This window comes from Bombus vosnesenskii, unplaced genomic scaffold, assembly GCF_011952255.1.
Source record: "Bombus vosnesenskii isolate JDL3184/JDL3185 unplaced genomic scaffold, Bvos_JDL3184-5_v1.1 scf7180000016263, whole genome shotgun sequence".
In the NCBI taxonomy this organism is placed as follows: Eukaryota; Metazoa; Arthropoda; class Insecta; order Hymenoptera; family Apidae; genus Bombus; species Bombus vosnesenskii.
The window spans coordinates 1,737,709-1,759,070 of NW_022884332.1; the positions used below are offsets into that span (position 1 = coordinate 1,737,709).

Sequence of the window (21,362 nt, forward strand, 5' to 3'; positions counted from 1 at the left end):
TTGATGTAAAAGTTTTTTCTCTCTCTTTCTGCTGCAACACAATCACGATGTTCAATTCATTATCATCATCATCATCATCACCATCACCATTATCACCATACAGCTAAAACGTTCTTGCGAGATCGATCTTCTTATAAAACACATGCACAGGACACACAAAGTATTCAAATGATGGTGTATTTGCAATCAAACTAGACACAGATCCTATAATATAATAGATATTTTGAAATTGAATCATTTATTACGTATGGAGAACATGTATATAAATTTCATTGATTTCTATTTCAAAATATGCATGTACTATCTATTCTGTAGGATCGGTATCTATTTCAATTATATATATGTATATACATCATCGATCGAATATTTTCGTGAGCTTGTGTACATCACAATTATATATGTTTTTCCATGCTATATCGTGCTTCGAAATTGTCATTCCTTTTTAATCTGTCTGTCTCTTTCTCTCTCGATGTATGTGAATTTAAAACAAAAAGAAGTCTAATGCGATACATCAGTACCTATACATGAAACTTATTTAATTAAAAATTAAAAAAAAAAGGAATAAGAACAAAAAAAAAAAAATGAAATTGAATGAGAAGGAACAAACTATAGATAGGGAGAAACACCGGCTTGTAATTTGTAAAAATAAAAATGGAGAAGCACGAAAAATACTCAAAATTTTCAGACTAAGAATCGCACCATAATTTCTTTTAGCATATGCATATAAATAAATGCAGCTATGTAAATTATCGTGTTTCGATACATTACTTAAAATTACCGAACGTAAAGAATCACTGTAAAAAAAAAAAAAAAAAAAAAAAAAATGACCACTCTTTGTTCGTCAGACAAATTTTTATGTACGGATCGTAAGATTGATTCTAGAATTTTTTGTATCACCTACGATCCTCTGTTTTTCCTTTTTTTCTTTTTCTAAATAATTTCTGTTGTACAAAAGATCGATATAGAAAAGAAGTTTGCACAGTATATTCCTTCGGGAAGAATCGTTCTTACGTTTCTCATCGCAAAATATTTTAATATCGGAATCTGCCAGGTCACTGTAGTAAAATACTTGCACCATTTTTTTTAATTGTTTTGTATCTCTCTCGCTCACGCGCTCTTACTCTCTCTCCCTCTCGCTCAATTAATCAATTAGCAGTTCTTGTTTTTCAAGGGACATTTTTGTGAAATACGATCGTGAAAAGAAGTAATGCAATTCGACAATAACGAGCCGCCAAAGTCACGCAGTTCTTTTGTCAAAATCACATGTTTTTTCGAATATCATAGATCATAATAGTTTCTTCTTATTTTGTTACAGGTTTTGAGTACATTTTCCAAAGTTAACGTACACGGTGTATTCAAACGATGCGAATGTATATATATGTAATAAAATCTTCGTATAAAAATCAGTAATTTATGTCAATTTTCTCTGACGATTTGATTTTCCTTTATTCTTCCAAAAGCCTTTTCCCATTATGTACTTTTGCACAACAGAAGAAAATTGACATATTATAAATTTCGAGCAATGTACATTAAAGAGACTTGCGTGATGCCTTCGTTCTCTTGAAAAATAACTATAATTTGTAAGATTTATTGAAATGATGAAGAAATCAATCTCGAGAAAAATGGTCATCAATTTTTGGGTTTGTAATTATCAGAATGAATAGTTTACCAATAGTTTCAATAGCAGACAATAATTTATAATTAAAAAAAAATCGCTTAGGAAGACGAATAAAATTTTTAAGTAGATCATTTTCGAATTCTCGCGACATATTCACAGAACGTTCCAATAAATCTCACAAACTATACCGTTTAAAAATTTCCTCGAGATTTGCTTTAAATCAAAACATATTAAATGTATTTCAATTACTATATTTCTCTGTACCAAGGGACATCAAATTCAAATTACATGATAGCAATGCATAGAAATTTCGATTGTTTTTCCTCTCACTTAGTTCTATTTTCAAGAGACATCTGAATAATTGGAAATTAAATACTTTATAAAATTTTTAATGCAACATCACTGTGTTACGTAACATAATTTGATGTTTTTCTGCAGCTATTTACGACAGATGGCATTTAATATTATCTTTAATAGCTGCTTGTACATATATCATATGTACTCTTTGTAATGAATAAAGTTTTAATTTATCATTCACATTTTCACTAAAAACACACAATTATTTGTATTCTTTATGTATCACGTAATTATGTTACCTTAAACAAGAGACCATTTTTGTATTCGTTACAAAATTTTCTTACGTAAGCTTATTTTATAATGTTTTCCTAATGTTTAATCAATCTGTGGGCACCATTTATAATTTCCTTCTCTTAAGATGTAAATAACTCAATAATAGATTAATATATATTATATGTATGTATATATATGTAAGCTAATTGAAAATAAATAATTCATTGAATATTGCCAGTAGATTGACCTGGAATCAAATGTTCCTCTTTGTGTCCCTCTTTTCTGGCAGTGCTACAGAAAGTTTATTCCATAAAAAGCAAAGATTAATTTGTATAAAAATATATATAAATTTATATAGAAAAACGGAATAGCATATATTGCAAGTAAATAAACTTACAAAATAAATAAATTAAACAAGTATTTCTTATTTGTTTCAAGGAAGGATCATAGAAAGTTTATAAAGATCACTTTAAAAAATTATATGTTATAAGTTGAACGAGTATATTATAGAAATCTTAATTGTAATATGAGCTCCTTTAAGTTCTAAAATTTATTCTCGCGTTTTAAAAATTCAATATATACTATTACTTACATATGATTTATTAACCTATGATCCAACCTTTATTTGTGACATATATTAATTGTTATGTAAATCATAATGTGTGAGTTACAACAAAAACGTAGTTATTAATATTCACAGTAAAGAGATCATAAAGTCTCCTAGTCCAAAAAAATGTACAATTAAAATTTGTAAAAGGACAAAGTCATCGACGTTGTCCTTATACAAATCATAGTTTCGATGTTTGATTCTATATGAAAAACTGTTATCGTTTCCTTGTTAAATAACGATTGTCAATGAGCTTAAGCCAGATGGGCAGCAAAAACGCGGCATTTAAAAATTTTAAACCAAATGCCTGTGTGAGAGAAATATTATAAAAATTGCTACTATCCCAAAAATAGATTATTATTAAAATTTAATTGATTATAAAAAACTTTGTATCATGCATAATGTTATATAAAAACAATTGCTACGTATTGCACATGTGTAATTCCAATCCTGATTCAACAGTCAATTAATATATTCAAATAAAAATTTATATTATTCATCGGGTTATCTGTCCCAAATATAAAATAAATACATATCTTTCACACATCTTTGGTTTCATGATTAAGATTATTTTAACTTGAAATGAAGAATTGCTACTTTTTTTTGTAATATTGAGTTTACATGTTATTTTAGATGTATCTTATAAAATATGTTTCTAAAAAAATCGTAATAACTCCTGGGTTAAATATATATATATCTCAATTTGAATAATCATTGTGCGTACAAGATTATCTATTGATCAAAAAAAGGAGAAAGAAGAAAAAGAAAAAAAAAATAGAAAACAAATGTTCCAATAATCACAGAAATCTGTTTTCAACAGGTACTTTTATGTGCTTTTGTTCGGTTATGTGCCCATCTTTGAAAACTAGGAACTAACAGTTTTCACTTACTTAACATTACTCTTACTCCATATGTCGTTACTCTGGTATTAATCAATTGTTTTTATATTAATGCTGCAGTCACCCTGAAATATTATAACAAAGTTTTGCTGGTCCAGTTTGCCAATCTGATTGCCATATTCTCATTCAATTTCTCTCTCTAATAATACTGCCTAAATATATCATCATATTGATATGATGCTATTCAACAGACTTCATTTATTTTATTATAAAGTTACTCTTCATATTATTGCTATTAGTGGGTCAGGATATAGAGTACCTGAACACATTCGTTTCTTAAGTTGAATTACTTAATTTTAACGTCATGGACCTTTATATAGATCATATCAAATGCATCTGGTACAATGTAGCTATCATGACCCTAAGTGAATTCTTTTTTAAAATTTTTGGACCCAAATGTTTGAAACGTGATTGGCATCTTGGAACTTCTACACAAATATTCACATATACAATTGCAATGATAGATAACCCAGAAAACAGAAAGCTATGGATAAGAAAACTTGTATACCATAGAGTACATTAACTAATGCTTAGGACGAAGATAGTATAAACTGCCACTTGTTGAATAATAATCTTATATCTCATATTACATTACAATGTCATCACAGTATTTTGATGTACGTAGCTAATTACTAAACTTATAAAATAATTGATAACTTTCCACATTTGGGAGTCATTTGTGGAGAGTTAGCAATTAATGCATGGCAGTTTATGAGGATTTTATATATGCTACAAACGGTATTCAGTAGAAACATTGTGCTCTTCTTCAACTATCATTCTTAAAAATCATCTAACAGACGTGGAATACAATTTAAGAATTCACGTCCATAAAGACAATATCATATATATAATTATATATTTATATATATACTTTTTAATAACCAACGATCAAGGACATGAATCCTACGCAACCATCCCTAAGAGCACTATCTATCTACTGTACATCATAACAGTTATTCTAATTACAAGAAGTCATTTTTGTCACCATTTATAACATTATAAACTCTTTGTGCTCGATATGATAAAACTTAAACAATCTTATCCAGAGCCTTTGTAACCTGGGATGGTAATAATAGCATACATAACACACAATTTTCCATCGTAGCATATATCTAACTATATAAGAAAAAAATAAATTAAAATTCTATAAGAGACTGACATTAATTAGAGACTGATTGCCTGGAGGAGGCTGCGTGCATGGCAAAATCGACAAGTGGATTACTTGGGACGGTAACGATGGAGTGTGAAGTACTACTGCTTAAAGTAACATTAGTAGAAGAAACTAAAGACAATGGCTTACAAGATAATTGATCGATTTGTTTTATAGGTACCAACTTAATTGGCACATCTGTTTTTAACCTGACAGCTTCCGATACTGGTATAGCTTTTAGTTGAACACTTTTCAATGGTTGTATTTTAACTGCTGGTTTTACAGTAGCACTTGCATTCTGAATAATTTTGGTAATTTTACTCTCACCAACTCCTTGGTTGGAAGATTCATCGTAACCGGAATCAGATGATGAGTCACTAAACGTTTTGCTTGTTTGCTTAGAGACTGTTGCCTCTGTACCAGACTCTACGCTATGAGCAGGACTAGCAGATGCAGAACTGTGAACAGGACTGGCAGATGCAGAACTATGTACAGGACTGCAACTTAATGCATTCGTTTGTTGTTGTCGTTGTTGTCTAGCTATACAACCAATACAAGGCTTTATCAATGAAGGATCCACTATTACTTCTCCATATGGACCTTTGAATATTGTTCCACAGCAAATGATCTCCCTAAAATAATATAGCTGTATAATCTTTTATGAAGAGCTTTTTTAGAACTTAATAAATAAAAAAGTATACATATTTCAAATACCAAAGAAAAAATCTATCAAGTTCTGTTTATAAATTATTAAAAACTTTTTAACTGTTTAATAATGAAAGACTAACCTTTTGAAATATGTTAAATCAATAAAACCATTGACAGTTATATCATCCTTTGATTCTGCATCATCTTGGATATCTAATTGTTTTTCAGTCACTGGAATATCATCACTATCTATAGGACTACCAACTCGACTTGAACCTTTACTACCATCTCCATTCAAATAATCTTCTAAAAAAGAACAAAGCAAAAAATAATCGTAAAATTATAGTTTTAAAACATTTTATTTAAAAATACAAACTTGTTAAACACCAACCTGTTAAATCATCGCTCATTGCTGGGCTTTGTTCTCGATCTCTATCTGCTTTCAAATACATGTGTTTCTTTTTCATGATCTTTTCAAACTTTTCTGGTATATCTTTCATTTTCTTTTTATTTTTTGATTTAAATTTTGTCAACGATTTAATGCCAGGTCCTGCACGTGCATCTACAACCTGTAAAGTACAAAAAATTGATCTGTACATAATCGTATTTAATTTGTGTGAGAATAAATGTGTATAATCAACTAACGCAAGTGATATTTATTAAAACTTACATGTCTCCAATTACGATTGCTTCCTGCAGGTAATTTTTTCCATCTTTTTACCAAAAGTACACATGCATTACAAATTTCTCCAGTTCTTCTTTCCTCAAGTTGAAAGCATTCTATAAAATCATCTTCATACTTTTTACTATCTGTAAACCTTGAGCTGTGAATAAAATAAGAAAATTAATTTAATTTGTAAAACAATACATTATATATAAGACTGTATTTATTAAAATTATGTTATGTTGCTTACCTGCTGGATTTGGCTTTGCAAATGCAGCATCCAGTACTAGATCGATACACCTTTGGTTTATGAAAACTAAACATTTTGCAGGTTATTTTCAAACTGCTTCTGAAAAAAGTTGAAACATTAAATAACATTTTTTAAATCAACATATAATCAATCAGATTAAAATCTTGTAGAATCTTACATAAAGAAAGCATATCACATGATAACAAATTCACAAAAAACCAATAAAAGTTTATCCCAACCAAATTCATTCCAATATATTTTTTCACAATTTATTATCGGTTTATGTTTATTATTGTAAGTAATTACCTACAAAGAAGAATTGCATATAGGAATATACATGTATAACATAATCGTGAACCGTACGTTTAAACGCGTCCTGAAAATAATGTACCTTTACTGAAAACAGCATGTTTCGATGATCGTGACAGTAGATCAAAATTAGCTCCGTTTCTGTCCGTACAGTATGTAAAAATCATGTAAAAAGTTCATTCGCGATAATTTGTCACGAAGAAAAAACCACTGATCGTCACCATCTTTATTATACTTGTTTACATCGATTTGTTGCCAGTCTGTAACTAACACCGCGATTTCGGCTTGACAGTGTATACGTGCAAGACGCTACGTTCTCTGACGCACGCATGCTACTAGGGGGCGTCCATAATCTCACGAATCCCCACTTTATATTATACACGATAAAACTGCAAAGAAAAACAACGTGCTAAAGGAAATCGACACTTTACAAACACTTTTTTTCTATATAGAATCACCAAAATCACTTGTTTCATATTATACTAAACTATTGTTAATATCTATGTTAAACGTTATTGATAAAATGTGCTGAATCAAGGTACGATGTATTAGGACACAAATGTATATCTTCTTCCCATGAAATTATTACTTTTCATCATACTAATATCCATCATTGTCAAACTAATCGTTATAGCGTGGAGATTTCTGTCATTTTGAGAGAGATTAATGAAGAAAATATAATTTCGTTCAACTATTATATTATATATAATTTTATCTATTATTATAGACATTAAAACTTTTAAATTATTATAAACAGAAATATGCTTTACGTTTATTAATAAAAAGATATAATAGTTAAGATTATTATTGTGTGACTATTCAGTCAAGATTGATCACTTTGGGAGGAAAAGAAAAGAAATAGAGAAAATTATGGTATATCGATAAAACTGGTATCTAAAAATAGGAACCGTGAAACCACAACAAAATAATGTGTAAATATGAACATGGAATGTCCCAAAATATTATTTTTTGTTTTCCCTACAAATTCTTGAAATGCTTCTATCTTATCATGATATTTAAGAATGTATATAAATATCGTTTCTTTTATTATTTACTGTATGTATATTGAACATGTATAATGGAAAATATCAAAACCTTCATCAACATGATTTGGTTTTCATAAATATCTCTTCTCGAATCTTTCGATTACAGAATATTTTATTGCATCCGTTCATTCACATTGTATGCCATATGGCTTTTGTCTTAATTCAATTTCAAAAGCAGGTCAGTGACGTGTGGCGCATCACAGGTAACATTCAATAAAATTTTACAATCTAGAGGGGTGTACTTTATTTCGGCAACATTATTACGTACTTAGAAACGCGTTCACATTTCACAAACTGGCATTCATTCGACAAGTATCGTAATAAGTACTACGTGAAGGCAAACCAGTTTTCCTTCGATATGCCGAATTTGCTCTGTACGTTACCCATCCGTCCTTGTTTTTCTCAAGGATGATATTATTCAGGAGCGTAACAAAATGTTCAATGATTCGAACTGAGGTATCGTTGATAATGTATTCCATCCAATAGACGATATTCTACTATTATAATCTATAAAAATATATCCTCTCTGCATAAACATAAAATTCTTTCTATACATGTTAAAACATGTTAAAGTCATAAAATTAGAATAATTTCATTCGGAGAAATATATAAAAATTTCATAAAAATTAAGCTTAAATAATTCTGATTAAACCATTAAGCATCAAGCGATAAAATATTGTGTAAATGTGTGCATAAATGTATTATTAGAAAAAATGTAAATAAAGTAAAATACTGTTCTGCCAAAGTACCAAAAATATATTAGAATAATAGATATTGTAAAAGTTCGTTATAAATAGAAGACACGAAAAGGAATGTTGTAATTTAAAGAAAAGAAAGAATTATCATAATGTTATAAAATACTCCATTTTTTCAAACTTAATAAGGTTGTAAAATTTAGATAGAATATCGAGCAAATTCTTGGAATTTCTTTTCTTAATCACAATAGTCACAACATGCGTATTTAATAATAATAATAATGTGTATCGATTAAAAAGAAATTACAAATGTAACGTTGCGTTAACATAGTCTTTAGTAGGTTAACATAATGGGAAACTGAGATATGGAATAAAATTCAATCTAAAAACATAAAACATGACGGAGAACCCCCGTAATGTATTATCTACGATCCTGAATATGAACTTATAAATCTTTCTTAGTTTTCTTTCAATATACAACATATGTATGTATTTTTTACTGATTCTGGGAGTGGCGCCATCGGTAGTTGAAACCTCAAAGCAAGAATGTTGCAACGTACTGTACGCAAAAAAATGTAAATGTGCTTTCGCCTCGATGCAGTCGATGATTATAGTGGGAGACGATGTAAGGGACATCAAGCAACAGGAAAGGGGAAAAAAGAGGAGGGTATAGCGATGTTGCCACGTGGTTTGTTGATCGGTTGCCTCTTCATCCCGATACGACTCGGATCTCTGACCTGGCTGCACGCATATTAAACATTACCTATATTTCATTTGTATTTGTTTACAAACCGAATGTCAAGACCGCCTCCTATCATAAAAACCAATAACAAATTTGCGACATCTATGATCAAACTACTCAACTGTATTGTGTGAGATATTTACTGTATATAATTAATCATATTAATCAATTCTCTATTTCTTCTAGTAAAATGCTTGTATGATAAAAAATAGAAAAATAAATTTTGAATATACTAATGAGATACTTTTTCCACATTTTACACATTACATATTGTATGATCATATTACGTTATTATATGTTAATTGAATCATATTAATCAATTTTCTATTTTCTTTTCTGTAGCAAAATATGATAAAAAGCAAAATAGTAGATTTTGAATACATTAATGAAATAGTTTTTACATTTTCTATATATTGTTATTAACCATCAACTACATGTAACAATTACGGCGTATATAAATATTACATATCAGGTAGCTGTTATATGAATTATGTTTATAATTATGAATATAATAATCTTATTACAAATATGACACTAAACGTTTTCGTACGAGCGAATAAATCAAAAATAAAAAGTGCACAATACCCGAATAACGTGGCCCTGACATGCTAACTCTCAGTAGTTCAACTTTCGTTCTCACTTTTACAGTTGTCTACGGATTTAAAAATAGAGGAAGGTACCAGCCCTCGATGTAAATACATGTCACCAAATTATGTATATGCGTTCTTGCAGAAATAAGCATAGGTGCATTTTCTCTATACGTACAATGGCAGAAGAATGAATAAAATCGTAATAAATAATACAAATAACTGCAGTCTGAGAAACTTCGATTTCGTTGAAACGATGTTTAACGATGTCGCAAGTATTTGATCGAGATGACCTACATTATGATAAAACAGGTTCCGGTATTTTGGTCAGAATAAAAACATGGAGACATATTTCTCTACCTTAGCATTTGAAAATTATAATCAAATTGTTACTATCTTTCGATATTCGATTATTTTTTAAACATAATTTTAAATCCTTCGGTTATCAAATATTAATAATGGATTGACATTTGTAAATATTTTTAATCATAAGTGATAAAACATGTTGCATGATATATGATAAATTGACAATATTTACGAGAGAATAATAGCTTTAAATTTGATAATTACAAAAGCGTTGTATCCATATGAATGGCCGCTTTCAAAGAACAATCATTATACATAAAAAATGTAAATGTGATAATACAAATCATTCCATAAATAAATGATAAAAATCTCATTGTTGTACTTATGTAAACGGTTATAATTTTGATACTAACGTAGAACGAAATTGCCCCTAATTCAACACTATCGCCGAATGCTCTTACAAAATTAATTTTTCAAATTGAAAGCACTTTTTCAATATTATGCAAAGCTAATATTGTAAAATGAAATAAACAAAAATGATGGGCAAGATAGTTATATTGATAGAAGTTTTCATAAGAAGAGAAGATACTTAGCGTGCACTGGTATAACAGTGCATAAACTCAAAGACCGCGATTCCGTCTAAAAATGTCTCGACTCAATTTTTTTTTTATATTGTCAGAGGTAAAAAGACTGATCAATTTTCAAAGCACATATAACATTAAGGATAGAGCTATGAGGCTTCTTTTACAAGTATATGGATCCCTACTGAAGTTCAATTGTGACAGATCGTGTGCCATTTTCACAAAGACAAAAAAAAGAAATCTACAGACAAACGTAGTGCACTGAACGAAGGACGTGCGCGAGCAAGAGACCGACATGGCGCGTGGCACGGTACAGTCCGCCGCCATCGTCGATTCCTTCCCTTCCCACCGTTCTAACCAACCCCGTCATAACGAATACACAGTATGTTTATTCGAAATATTAGATAAATATGATATTCTCTTCCATCAGTCTCTCAAAAATTATTTGAACGACTCCTCTCGAGCAACGTATGCGATGATAGCAACTGACATATATCTTGAGCTTACAACAATTGGAAAAGTCAATGATATGATACCCGCCACAAGCGGGCACGCCATGACAGATGATACAGCACGCACAAACAAACAAGTCTACTTGCCAAGTGGAATACCGCGCAGGTAAAACGCGGGAATCATTGTTGGTCTGAAAGATGAATAATACGTAACAACCGGTAGATTTCCAAGAAGTTATACGAACGGTACTTTCTGCACGTTATTCAGTATCCTGTCAATGGAATGACGAGTGCCGACAACGAAAAATCCATGAAGGTACACGGTACCTACGATCTGGTGAAAGTTTCTCGTTACACTTGACATAAACCACTGAAATTTCAACGATTGTAATAACGTGTATCAAAGACGGATTAAAAGAATAAGAGATAAAGAGACGGGAATGAAAAATAAATGTCAAATGTATCGATGATGATACAGCAGCCTGGCAGATTCAGAGCCCGGAGCCGAAGACGCTGACATCTCCGAACATATTTATCATAAACGCATGAGTAATTTCGTATGACAATCCACAAACCTGCTGACAATATGTCGCGTTATCAATACGTCGTATTCTTCTCACACGTGTTCACGAAATTCATATTAAGATGTTGAGATTAATGACAGCAGAGTACTTACCTTTTCAATACAGGTGACGGCCAGATTTGAGAGCTCCTTTGCGCAGGCTCACGGCGCTGGGTCTGTTGCATGTCCTAGTCAGACGAGCGTCCATATGTACCAAATAAGAAATTGTAATTTTTACGTTGTCGTTGTTCGTTATTTACGTCTAGTTGATATATTTTTTATAAAAAAATTTGTTATATATTATATTTGACGTGTACTGATAATGTACGGAACTTAAATTATAAACTTGTTCTTACTTGTATAAGTTTGATTTCCGGTGAAGGATTTGATTTTTGTCGGACATCAGTTCGATAAAGTACCACCAGGGTTCTAGAACAGTAAAAATTACGGTTTTTTAAGATACAAATAGAATTTAATCAATTATTTTAGTTAAATTTTAGCACGGAAGTTTATATATAAACGACAAATTTGAGGATACACGTAGGAAAATGTGTTTTGTCAGAATAATTTGAATAAAATTGCGGTAGCTTAGTAACAGTGATATTAGCGCCATCTTCGTAGATAACGAACATGATGAAAAAGAAATTATACGTAACGTAAATCTTTTTTAATTTTATAAACCAAAGATAAACTTTATCAACGTTTAGCATGTAGAATTTTTCCTTTTTCGAGTAACGTTGAAATTATTGGATATGAATCATTTATAATTCTTCGACTTGTAAAACATTCATAGTAGAAGTCCAATAATATCAGAATAATGTGTTTTGAACTTCGAGACATGAAACATGAAGACTTAATAAATACTTATAATATAAAAAAACCATCTACCGGAGATACATTAGAAGCAATAATAGATGCTTGCATTTTTTACTTGGTAAATAGTTACTTAAATGAAAATAGTTAATTATTTTTATTTTCATGTTATTCAGTAGAGATACTACTATCATTGATACCACAAGTTCATGGCAATTCTAAATCGCTGTTATTCAAACTTTAATAAGAAGGCTATGATACGAATAAGATGCATTTCCCCCACTTTGTTTTTGTCGTCAAGGAAACCAAGACGCTTGTTATGTTGCATGAGTCCAGTGTGGATCCGCACGAGTTTCGTGCTCCTAATATGGAGAAATTAATATAGAATTTTTCTATTATTTTCAAAACAGTAAAATAAGATGATTATTTATGATTGCTCTTACTTAATGGAAATGTTGTAAGAATGCAAATATAGTTCATTTTACGTACATGAATTGAGTATGAATTGAGAAAATATGTAACTGCGAAATGTATAGAAGGAGAAGCGTAAGCTGCCCCACTGCTTAGAGAATTAGCGTAGAGGGGGACAAAGCCGCATGAGGGGCCCCACCCGTGGATATCACATCGTTATGATCGTCAGTCGTCAATATACTCTATAAATTGTTCTATCAACGATTATTCTGCGCAATTACGACTGTCATATTGTTTTCTAAGTGTATATATTAGTTATATGCAAATTATGGCCACTCCAATTAGTAGTACTGGTAATGGTTATAATTTCAAAGTCGTGTTACTCGGCGAAGGATGTGTCGGAAAAACCTCTGTTGCATTACGATACGTTGAAAACAAATTTAACGATAGACATATTAGTACATTACAGGTAAAAAGTGGTTAATGTTTCGTATCGTTATTTCGAATTTTAATCTACATTTGGAATTTATATTTCTTTGTTTTTGTTCATGTACGAATAATATAATAATGTAATGTTCTCATGATTGGTAAATTGTCAGTCGTGATAAATATTGAAATATTCTGAACTTTTATACTTTCAGGCTTCTTTTTTAAATAAAAAGTTGACTGTACACGGAAAAAAAGTAAACCTGGCGATATGGGATACAGCTGGTCAAGAAAAATTTCATGCATTGGGACCAATTTATTACAGAATGTCAAATGGTGCCATTATAGTTTACGATGTTACTGATTACGATACATTTCAGAGGGTAAAGATTTAAAGAAAAATATTATTTTACTTTCTTATATCCTATATTAACGTTCATTTCACAGGTAATAAATTGGGTTACAGAGCTTAGAAAAATGTTAGGCAGTGGAATCTGTTTAGCAATTGCTGGAAATAAAATAGATCTTGAAAAGGATAGACGTGTTTGTACCGAAGAAGCAGAAGAGTAAGTTTCTTTTACTTTTTTATTTTTTCTTCTCTTTTCCAATTTGTTTTAATGTAAAATTTGATTATTAGGTTTGCTAATAAAACTGGAGCTATGCACTTTCATATTTCTGCCAAACTAAGTGAAAATATTGAAGAAATGTTTTTCCAATTAACGCTGCGCATGATAGAACATGCAGATCTGATGGAACAAAAGTCTACATTAACAAGAACAAGTAGTACACGTCGCAATGTTGTTGTAGTTGAAGATGAAGCTGAAGAAACTGAACCAACTAAGAGTTCCTGTTGTAGTGGTTCTTCGCATGCATCTTAATTCCAAATACCTGTATTGCAATTGGTTCTAATTTTAAACAAGTCTTATATATAAAAGTGTGTGTAGATATACATGCATGTATGTATATGTACATACACATATTGATAAACCACATATATATATCACAAAATTTTTAATATTTTATTTTTTAAGAAACAAAAAATAAAATAGATATAAACTACTAAGCCTAAGTAATTTAACTGAGTGTAAGGTAAGAAATATTGATTATATTTTGGGAGTTGATTTTTTATGTATTTCGATATTCAATTACATTGATAGAGCCTCAGTTGACTCATGAACCAAATATCTTGTTATCCACATATATCATATAGCTAGAAGATTTATTACAATTATTAGATGTATGTATTTCTGTCATATAAATGTATATATATTTAAATACTATTATGTTTTAATAAAAAGTTAATTAACATATACACGTATTTAATACGATGTTATTTCTTGGGAATGTTTTGTAATTTGTAATTCAGATTAGGTTGTAATTAGTTACAAAGTAAAGAATTTACTAATTACATGCACAGTATTTGTGAGTCTAAAGTACAATATTCTATTCTATCACAGGTACATACATGGATTATAAACATCCACAAATCGATCTATAGTAGCAACATAATCGTTAATTCGTTAAATTATTCATTTCTTCATAACAATTTTAAATAATTAAGTGTAAATATATAGATGTAAATATACGAATGGACTACTTATATTCGTAGATAAGAAAGAAATTTAAAACATTAGAAAGAATGATTAGAAAATTATACATTATGTAATATACAAATTGATATATCCTAATATTTTTATATAAATAATTATATATTTGAATACAATATATCTTCATTCTATTAATAACAAGGAATGTAATTGAATTGTGTCAGTTCTATATAGGTCTGGGTTAGTCTTTTTCCATAACAGAGAACATATTAGGCGTTGAGCCCCTATTTTATCCCAGAAACCCATAATGGCAGGACTATTTAAGAAAATGTACAAAGATATATATATATATATGACAGTAGAAAGATTACTGTGTCTTTCATCTTTCAAATGATAACAGACAATAATGCTAAACATTATATTACATGGTACCCTGACAATGATTTTAGTCTAATTGTTAAATTACCGTAATAACGAATATTAATTTCGATCATTTGTTACTATTTTAAATTAGCAAAAATTCATGTGTTATTCTCTTGCTTTTTGAACTTGTTATAGTTTTTCTTTGTATGAAAGTTACAAACCAAGTATTACATAAACACGTTCTAATCACATCAGTAACTTAATGCTTATTTACTGAAAAATGAGAAATTTTATTGTTACTTTAAATTTAATTTAAATATGATTTTAACAATGCACCGAAAGATTCTTTGTATTTATATGTATTATTAAAAGAACAATCTCATTTAATCAGACTAAAATTGTATACAGTGCTATTAATTTCTGTGTATATATATATATATATATATATATATATATATATATATATATATATATATATATATATATATATATACACATATATACATAATGTTAATACAAAGGATGCCATATACTATTAATAGTTACTAATTTATTACTATTTTTCGCTTTGGCTATATTAATCAACTATGTATAATAACATGTAGTTATCATGACTTTTACGACGTTTGCCATTTTAATCCTTACGTTAATAAAATTATGCGAGCAAGGCATCCTGTACATCATCGTAATTTGCTCGTCTAGTTTTACTATATTATGCTATCTTTAAATAATCCTACATTTTATAATTTCATGATATTTTTATATATCTTTGGTATACCATTAATTTTTATATAACTTTGCACACTTTTGAATTACGTAGCAACCAGACCATTTACATTACTTTTAACGTCCCTTATGTTAATCCTGAAATCATGATACCAATTTACTAGAAAAAAATTTTGTGCAAGCTGTATAATTAAACGCTGTTTGTGACATTAGGTATGCAAGTATTTCTCTATCTGTATATTTGAATATAAAAATATTTTAATCAACAAAGTACGAATGTTATAATTAAATATGAATATTATACACGAATTGTTACGTTCGCTTCGAATTCCAACAAGTTTGATATGACTTCGAAGATTCTAAAAGAGATTCTCGCTTTTACATTCTAAAATGAAAGTCTCAGGAACTTCTCATACTTTTCAATAAAAATCCTATAAAATTTTCTTCGAAGTTGTATTATGTAAATTTTATACAATATCAAACATGGCAGCCGAATTTATAGGATTTCTGTTCTATAACATACATAAAATATTAATTTCGTTCCAAATTAGGCCTTTAGCGTTCGATTTTATATTTTCTTTATATAATAAATATTTTATCCTGATGAGTAAATAAAAAGTCTATGAATTGATTAATGGGACCTATCGCGGAGAGTGACATTCCACGTGATGGTGGTGCTCTGACAAGATTTGGACCAAATACGACGGCGAGATTACTTGATGTCATTTTGTTTAAATCACACCTGTCCATTACCTGTTATAAATATAGATATATTTTATCATAAAATTATATATAAGAAGGAAAATAATAAATCACGTAATCATTAAAGTAATAGCCTACCCTCGATAAAAATTGTACGATATATTTTAAGAGTTGGTAATTATCTTCTGGAAGTTTTTCAAGTACTAATATTTTAACTCTTCTTGGGCGTTCATCTTTCGATAGAGCTAAAATGAGAATATGAAAATATTTATATTATGTCATACTCAATATCAATAAATAACAAAATTGTATTTTAATATTTACCTTGAAATTGCGTTATTTCATCATATAATTCATACGTCATAAGAGGTTCATCTAATTCTCGAAGAAACGTTTTAAGAAGAACAGCTGCTATGTGTGGGTCTCCTTGGAAATCAACAGGCAATCCTTGATTGCAACGATTCTGAAGTTCCTTAACTACTGCTACATTAGCTGATCTTCTAAATATTCCTTCTGTTTCTAATGCTATAAGCGTGATAATATTACAATTGTTATCTTCGAAGAAATGATATATGATAATATTATTATCATGGCATTTTTAAAGAAAGATACTGAATTATACAAATTACATAATTATAAGCATACCATCTGGTGTATCAAGAAATTCAATGCATTGTCGCACTATTGGTGGTATAGGATCGCCATTATTATTTTCTTTAATAAAAGTAAGGCTTGCTCCAAATTGAGTGGTACCAACTGGTGTTGTCACCGCACTCTGAGGTGGACTGGTTGGTAAATTCTTTTTGTTCTTTAACATTAGCTGTTCATTGTGTCTACAAATGAATGTAATCAATTAATATTGATATAAATCTAAAAGTTTTATAATTACAAAAGAAACACTTACTCTATTACTTGAGGAGGTATAATAAGTTGATCAAGATTAATATATTGTGCCAGTTCTTCCAAATAATTAACATACATCATTTTCCGACCAAACTTTGCACTAAAGAAATAACAATAATATCAAGATTAATATAGTAACTGAAAGAAAATATTCATCAACTGAGTAAGAAATAATTACCTAATAGCTGGTTTAAATATCTGCCATACAATTCTAATAAAATTAGTTGGATGTACTAGATATAAAGCTTTCAAATTTTTTTTATACTTTCTGTCGAAAGCTTTATATGCTTGCCATAACCAGGATAATGGTGGTTTATTTTTTGAAGTAAGACCATAGTGAAAATAAATTAAACTATAATCTTGTTCTACAAATGTGTCTAAAGTATGTGTGAGATACCTGTTAAATAAATGTATTGTTAAAAATAATGAAATAAATCTTAGAAAACATATGTATATCTATATATATTATACTCATATATTTATGTCACAAACCTGAGAAGTTTAGCATGATTAAACGCTTCTTTTCCAACAGGAGGTAATTTACATGCAGATACTACTATTATTTTACGACCAGCACTATCATCACCAACCACTTCTACAATGCCATATCTCGATATATCAAGATAATCTTCTTCATCCGCAAGTTCACCGTCCAATGCAGCAAGATCCTCTGCTACTCAGCATGAAAGAGTATATTCATAATAATCTTTTATTTCTACATTAAATTTCCTTTTGGTTTCCCTTTGACTCTTTTTATAAAATAAATACCCAAAATAATGAATGAATTGCAGATCAAGTAAAAGAGTCATTTAACCTTTGCTTTTGTGCATTTTTATACCATGCAATAATAAACTGTACAATGATCTACATAATTCACCTGCTAAGCCCCAAATGCCATGACATTTAGTGGCTACTAACAGAAGATAAAAGGTCACACACCGGATTCGATAACTGGAGCATCTACCAAAGCTTCTTCAAAGTTTTCTTCAATTGTCCCATCGCTTACTGGACTCTCCAAATAATCTATCCCAGTACCAGCACCACTGCTAATTATGTCCAATTTTTCTTCTAAAAGTTGTACAGCTATAAAATCATTACATCAATTATATTATAAGATAATTATTTGTGTGAAACCCTATTTGAATTTAATGTAAGAATTTACAAGAGAATTATAATAGTAACACAAGTAATTAACTTAAATTTCTTAAAAGAATAACTTAAAGATTAAAGTATGTTTCATGGTAAATATCTCATAGATAATATTCTACATATTTATACTATTACATAAAACTACTTTTAACTTTCTACACTTAGTAATCTGAATTTCTTTTATATTGAAATATCTTACCATTATTTGAAGTGGTCTGTAACTCAGTATCATCGAACTCCAAGTTGGGCTCATAATCATGATAATCTGACAAACTTGGGTATGGGTCTTCGACGTCATTAGCTATTGCTATCATACAAACAGAAGTATGCGCATTATTGTCTACACCAAATATGTATCAATGAATCACAAAACACTACATCAGCCATTGCCAATTATTTATTCAATCAGTGGTTTTGCATTATAAATAGGTACTTAAAAAATGTTAAGTAATATTAAAAAAAAAAGAAACATCTTTGCAAAACAAGTATCATAATAAATTGATGACTAGTATACATCTCGCGGTTTCTCGTTATATATCAATTTTCCCCTGATCACATTACACGGTATATATGATCTCCAATAAATATTTTGATGGTATTTCATCCATGTTTACAAACCACTACGATTGTGGAACTTAAGAAGAAAACGGATTTTCTACTGATACGTTTATGTATATTTGAACGAAAGACTGGAACTATGTCAAGTTATGATCAAATCTGAAATTTTTTTAATACGCACTATCGTGTCATATACGCGAATTATTCGTCACTTATCGATGTGCTTTTCCACATAGGAGACTGAGATCCATCGTGAAATGTTTTCTCGCTAGAACGAACAGAAAAACGTCGATGCCAGGTGAACTTTTTTACAATCACGATTTTCGGCGATATTGTACTTTGGTGTGACGTTTATTTGACACCTAAAGCAACGTCAACAATCGCAACGGATAAGCTCACCTGTCAAAGTTCGTGTTGGGCTTAGCGTCGGTTGATAGTCTGCTTCCATTTTCTGGCAACTGTGCGATAAAACAGTGCCTCGATTAAATTACGGGGCTTTTCACGTAGCCTGCTTTACAAACGAACAACGTTTTTCTTCTCGAACGACATTATCCCGACGTGGTATGGCAAACCAGCGTATTCACGTCACGCTTTCATTTGTTGTGTCGCTAATTGTAATTCGTAGTCACTCGTCACTCCCTTTCCCCACTGCTCGATTAACGAATATTTTCATACTTATTCCTATTGGCTAGTTGTATACTTTCGCGATATAGATACGATGCGCGCTAAAAATATGAAAATCACGTGATACGTTCAAACGTTAAATTAAGGCGGAGAATAAATAAATAAATAAGTATCTACGTTATATAGAAATATCTATGTATGTAATCAAAAAATAAATATATCCACGTCTGGATATCAATCGATTGACTTTTTGATTCCAATATAATCTTAAAAATGATATCTATTAAATATTTTAAATAAATAAGTTAATACGTTTGAGAGTTTTGAACTTAAAATGTTTAAATATCTCTTTTTTATGTTATTTATATCTAAAAAATTTTTCAGACAGTTACAATTGCTTATAAATTAATTTTTAAATCACTACTTAATAATATAATATAATAATAATAATTAATAGAAAATTCAGTTAAATTTTTTTTAAGTAATGAAGACAAATACTTATCTAAAAAAGAAAAAGAATTATATCAAGAAAGATACTTAAGAATTTATAAACAGATAAATTATTTTGTTATTATTGTAAAAAATATTTAATATTTATAAAGATTATGATAATATTAAACAATATAAATATATATACTTTTTATATCTTTTACCTAATTCAAAGATTTTGTTAATAAAGTAGAAAATATTATTTTTTTGTTAATAGAAGTTATATTATATTTACATATTGTGAGTACATTCTGTCATTTATTATTCTGTAATTTACTGTATGGAAAAAATGTAATTTTTTATACAAAGCTATGATGACGTAAATAAAGTAAATGATAATATGTGATTTTGTGCAATATATCATTTGAATTAAAATCAAATGTTTTTGCGATGATTTAAATTATATTTTAATAAATATGTTGCATGAATCACATTATTGTTCATTCTCCTTTACAAAAAACTAGTTTTATACAGATTTATTTCTTTACAAATGTTGAACATAAATTCTCAATTTACTATTTATACGATTTCTTTTCAATTACATACATGTTGTACAATTCCACCTTCTAGGCACCCATGATTGCTATGAACATTGTAGAACTTTCCCAAATGAGTTGAATTTCATAATTAATTAATATAAGTCTAGGCAATTAATGTGTTATTATGATACGTCCTGTAAGAGATAACCTATTTTTATTGATAAAGGTTAAAAAACCAATTTTTTCATATTGAACATTTTTAACAAAGAAGTTTAGAAGAACTAATATTGAGTATTAAAATATTAAATGTAAATATGCAAAGAAACAAAAAATATTGTTTATGGACTTTTAATTTAGTAATTTTTAATGTAGTTTATTAATTAAATGTATAAAGGATTAAGTGATACTGACTCATATAACATTTAGTATATTTTAGCCTTCATGATAAACTGTTATTTGTAATAGTCTAATTTTTAAAAATGCTTA

General features: G+C 29.2%; 3 protein-coding genes across 9 annotated transcripts; 1 reads left to right on the forward strand and 2 right to left on the reverse strand.

Annotated features, from left to right (window-relative positions):
• Nucleotides 1-1,853: 1,853 nt before the first annotated feature.
• On the reverse strand, nt 1,854-11,886 carry LOC117242121. Of its 7 annotated transcripts, none has more exons than XM_033508538.1 (8): nt 11,801-11,867; nt 6,798-7,104; nt 6,585-6,712; nt 6,407-6,502; nt 6,163-6,316; nt 5,884-6,061; nt 5,633-5,798; nt 1,854-5,476 (listed from the first exon to the last, which is right to left on the reverse strand). In XM_033508538.1, exons 4-8 carry the CDS (start codon nt 6,478-6,480, stop codon nt 4,855-4,857), a joined length of 1,194 nt encoding a protein of 397 aa, XP_033364429.1. In that variant the 5' UTR covers nt 6,481-6,502; nt 6,585-6,712; nt 6,798-7,104; nt 11,801-11,867; the 3' UTR covers nt 1,854-4,854. The 7 variants fall into 7 exon arrangements, with proteins under 7 accessions (XP_033364429.1, XP_033364430.1, XP_033364431.1 ...); XM_033508539.1 differs by having other exon boundaries at nt 6,407-6,505; XM_033508540.1 differs by lacking the exon at nt 11,801-11,867 and adding an exon at nt 11,700-11,797.
• Nucleotides 11,887-13,075: 1,189 nt separating this feature from the next.
• On the forward strand, nt 13,076-14,973 carry LOC117242126 (ras-related protein Rab-21). Its single transcript, XM_033508548.1, has 4 exons — nt 13,076-13,379; nt 13,552-13,719; nt 13,784-13,902; nt 13,974-14,973. Exons 1-4 carry the CDS (start codon nt 13,230-13,232, stop codon nt 14,212-14,214), a joined length of 678 nt encoding a protein of 225 aa, XP_033364439.1. The 5' UTR covers nt 13,076-13,229; the 3' UTR covers nt 14,215-14,973.
• Nucleotides 14,974-15,813: 840 nt separating this feature from the next.
• LOC117242120 (rho GTPase-activating protein 1) lies at nt 15,814-19,950 on the reverse strand. Its single transcript, XM_033508535.1, has 10 exons — nt 19,684-19,950; nt 18,926-19,033; nt 18,517-18,660; nt 18,070-18,250; nt 17,756-17,974; nt 17,579-17,677; nt 17,320-17,507; nt 16,999-17,199; nt 16,813-16,919; nt 15,814-16,725 (listed from the first exon to the last, which is right to left on the reverse strand). The coding sequence occupies exons 1-10, from the start codon at nt 19,730-19,732 to the stop codon at nt 16,552-16,554; spliced, it is 1,470 nt and encodes a 489-aa protein (XP_033364426.1). The 5' UTR covers nt 19,733-19,950; the 3' UTR covers nt 15,814-16,551.
• Nucleotides 19,951-21,362: the final 1,412 nt, after the last annotated feature.

What these genes read in the sequence shown, in the direction of transcription:
- LOC117242121 (XM_033508536.1), bottom strand. Translation starts at nt 11,871, where the DNA reads ATGCAACAGACCCAGCGCCGTGAGCCTGCGCAAAGGAGCTCTCAAATC. An exon ending in CCGTCACCTGTATTGAAAAG is followed by an intron (nt 6,506 to 11,800) that starts GTAAGTACTCTG and finishes AACTTTTTTCAG; the next exon opens with AAGCAGTTTGAAAATAACCT. An exon ending in GATTTAACATATTTCAAAAG is followed by an intron (nt 5,477 to 5,632) that starts GTTAGTCTTTCA and finishes ATATTATTTTAG; the next exon opens with GGAGATCATTTGCTGTGGAA.
- LOC117242126 (XM_033508548.1), top strand. Translation starts at nt 13,230, where the DNA reads ATGCAAATTATGGCCACTCCAATTAGTAGTACTGGTAATGGTTATAAT. An exon ending in GACATATTAGTACATTACAG is followed by an intron (nt 13,380 to 13,551) that starts GTAAAAAGTGGT and finishes TTATACTTTCAG; the next exon opens with GCTTCTTTTTTAAATAAAAA. An exon ending in TGTACCGAAGAAGCAGAAGA is followed by an intron (nt 13,903 to 13,973) that starts GTAAGTTTCTTT and finishes TTTGATTATTAG; the next exon opens with GTTTGCTAATAAAACTGGAG.
- LOC117242120 (XM_033508535.1), bottom strand. Translation starts at nt 19,732, where the DNA reads ATGGAAGCAGACTATCAACCGACGCTAAGCCCAACACGAACTTTGACA. An exon ending in CCCAACACGAACTTTGACAG is followed by an intron (nt 19,034 to 19,683) that starts GTGAGCTTATCC and finishes TTTGTATGATAG; the next exon opens with CAATAGCTAATGACGTCGAA. An exon ending in TGCTCCAGTTATCGAATCCG is followed by an intron (nt 18,251 to 18,516) that starts GTGTGTGACCTT and finishes CATGCTGAGTAG; the next exon opens with CAGAGGATCTTGCTGCATTG.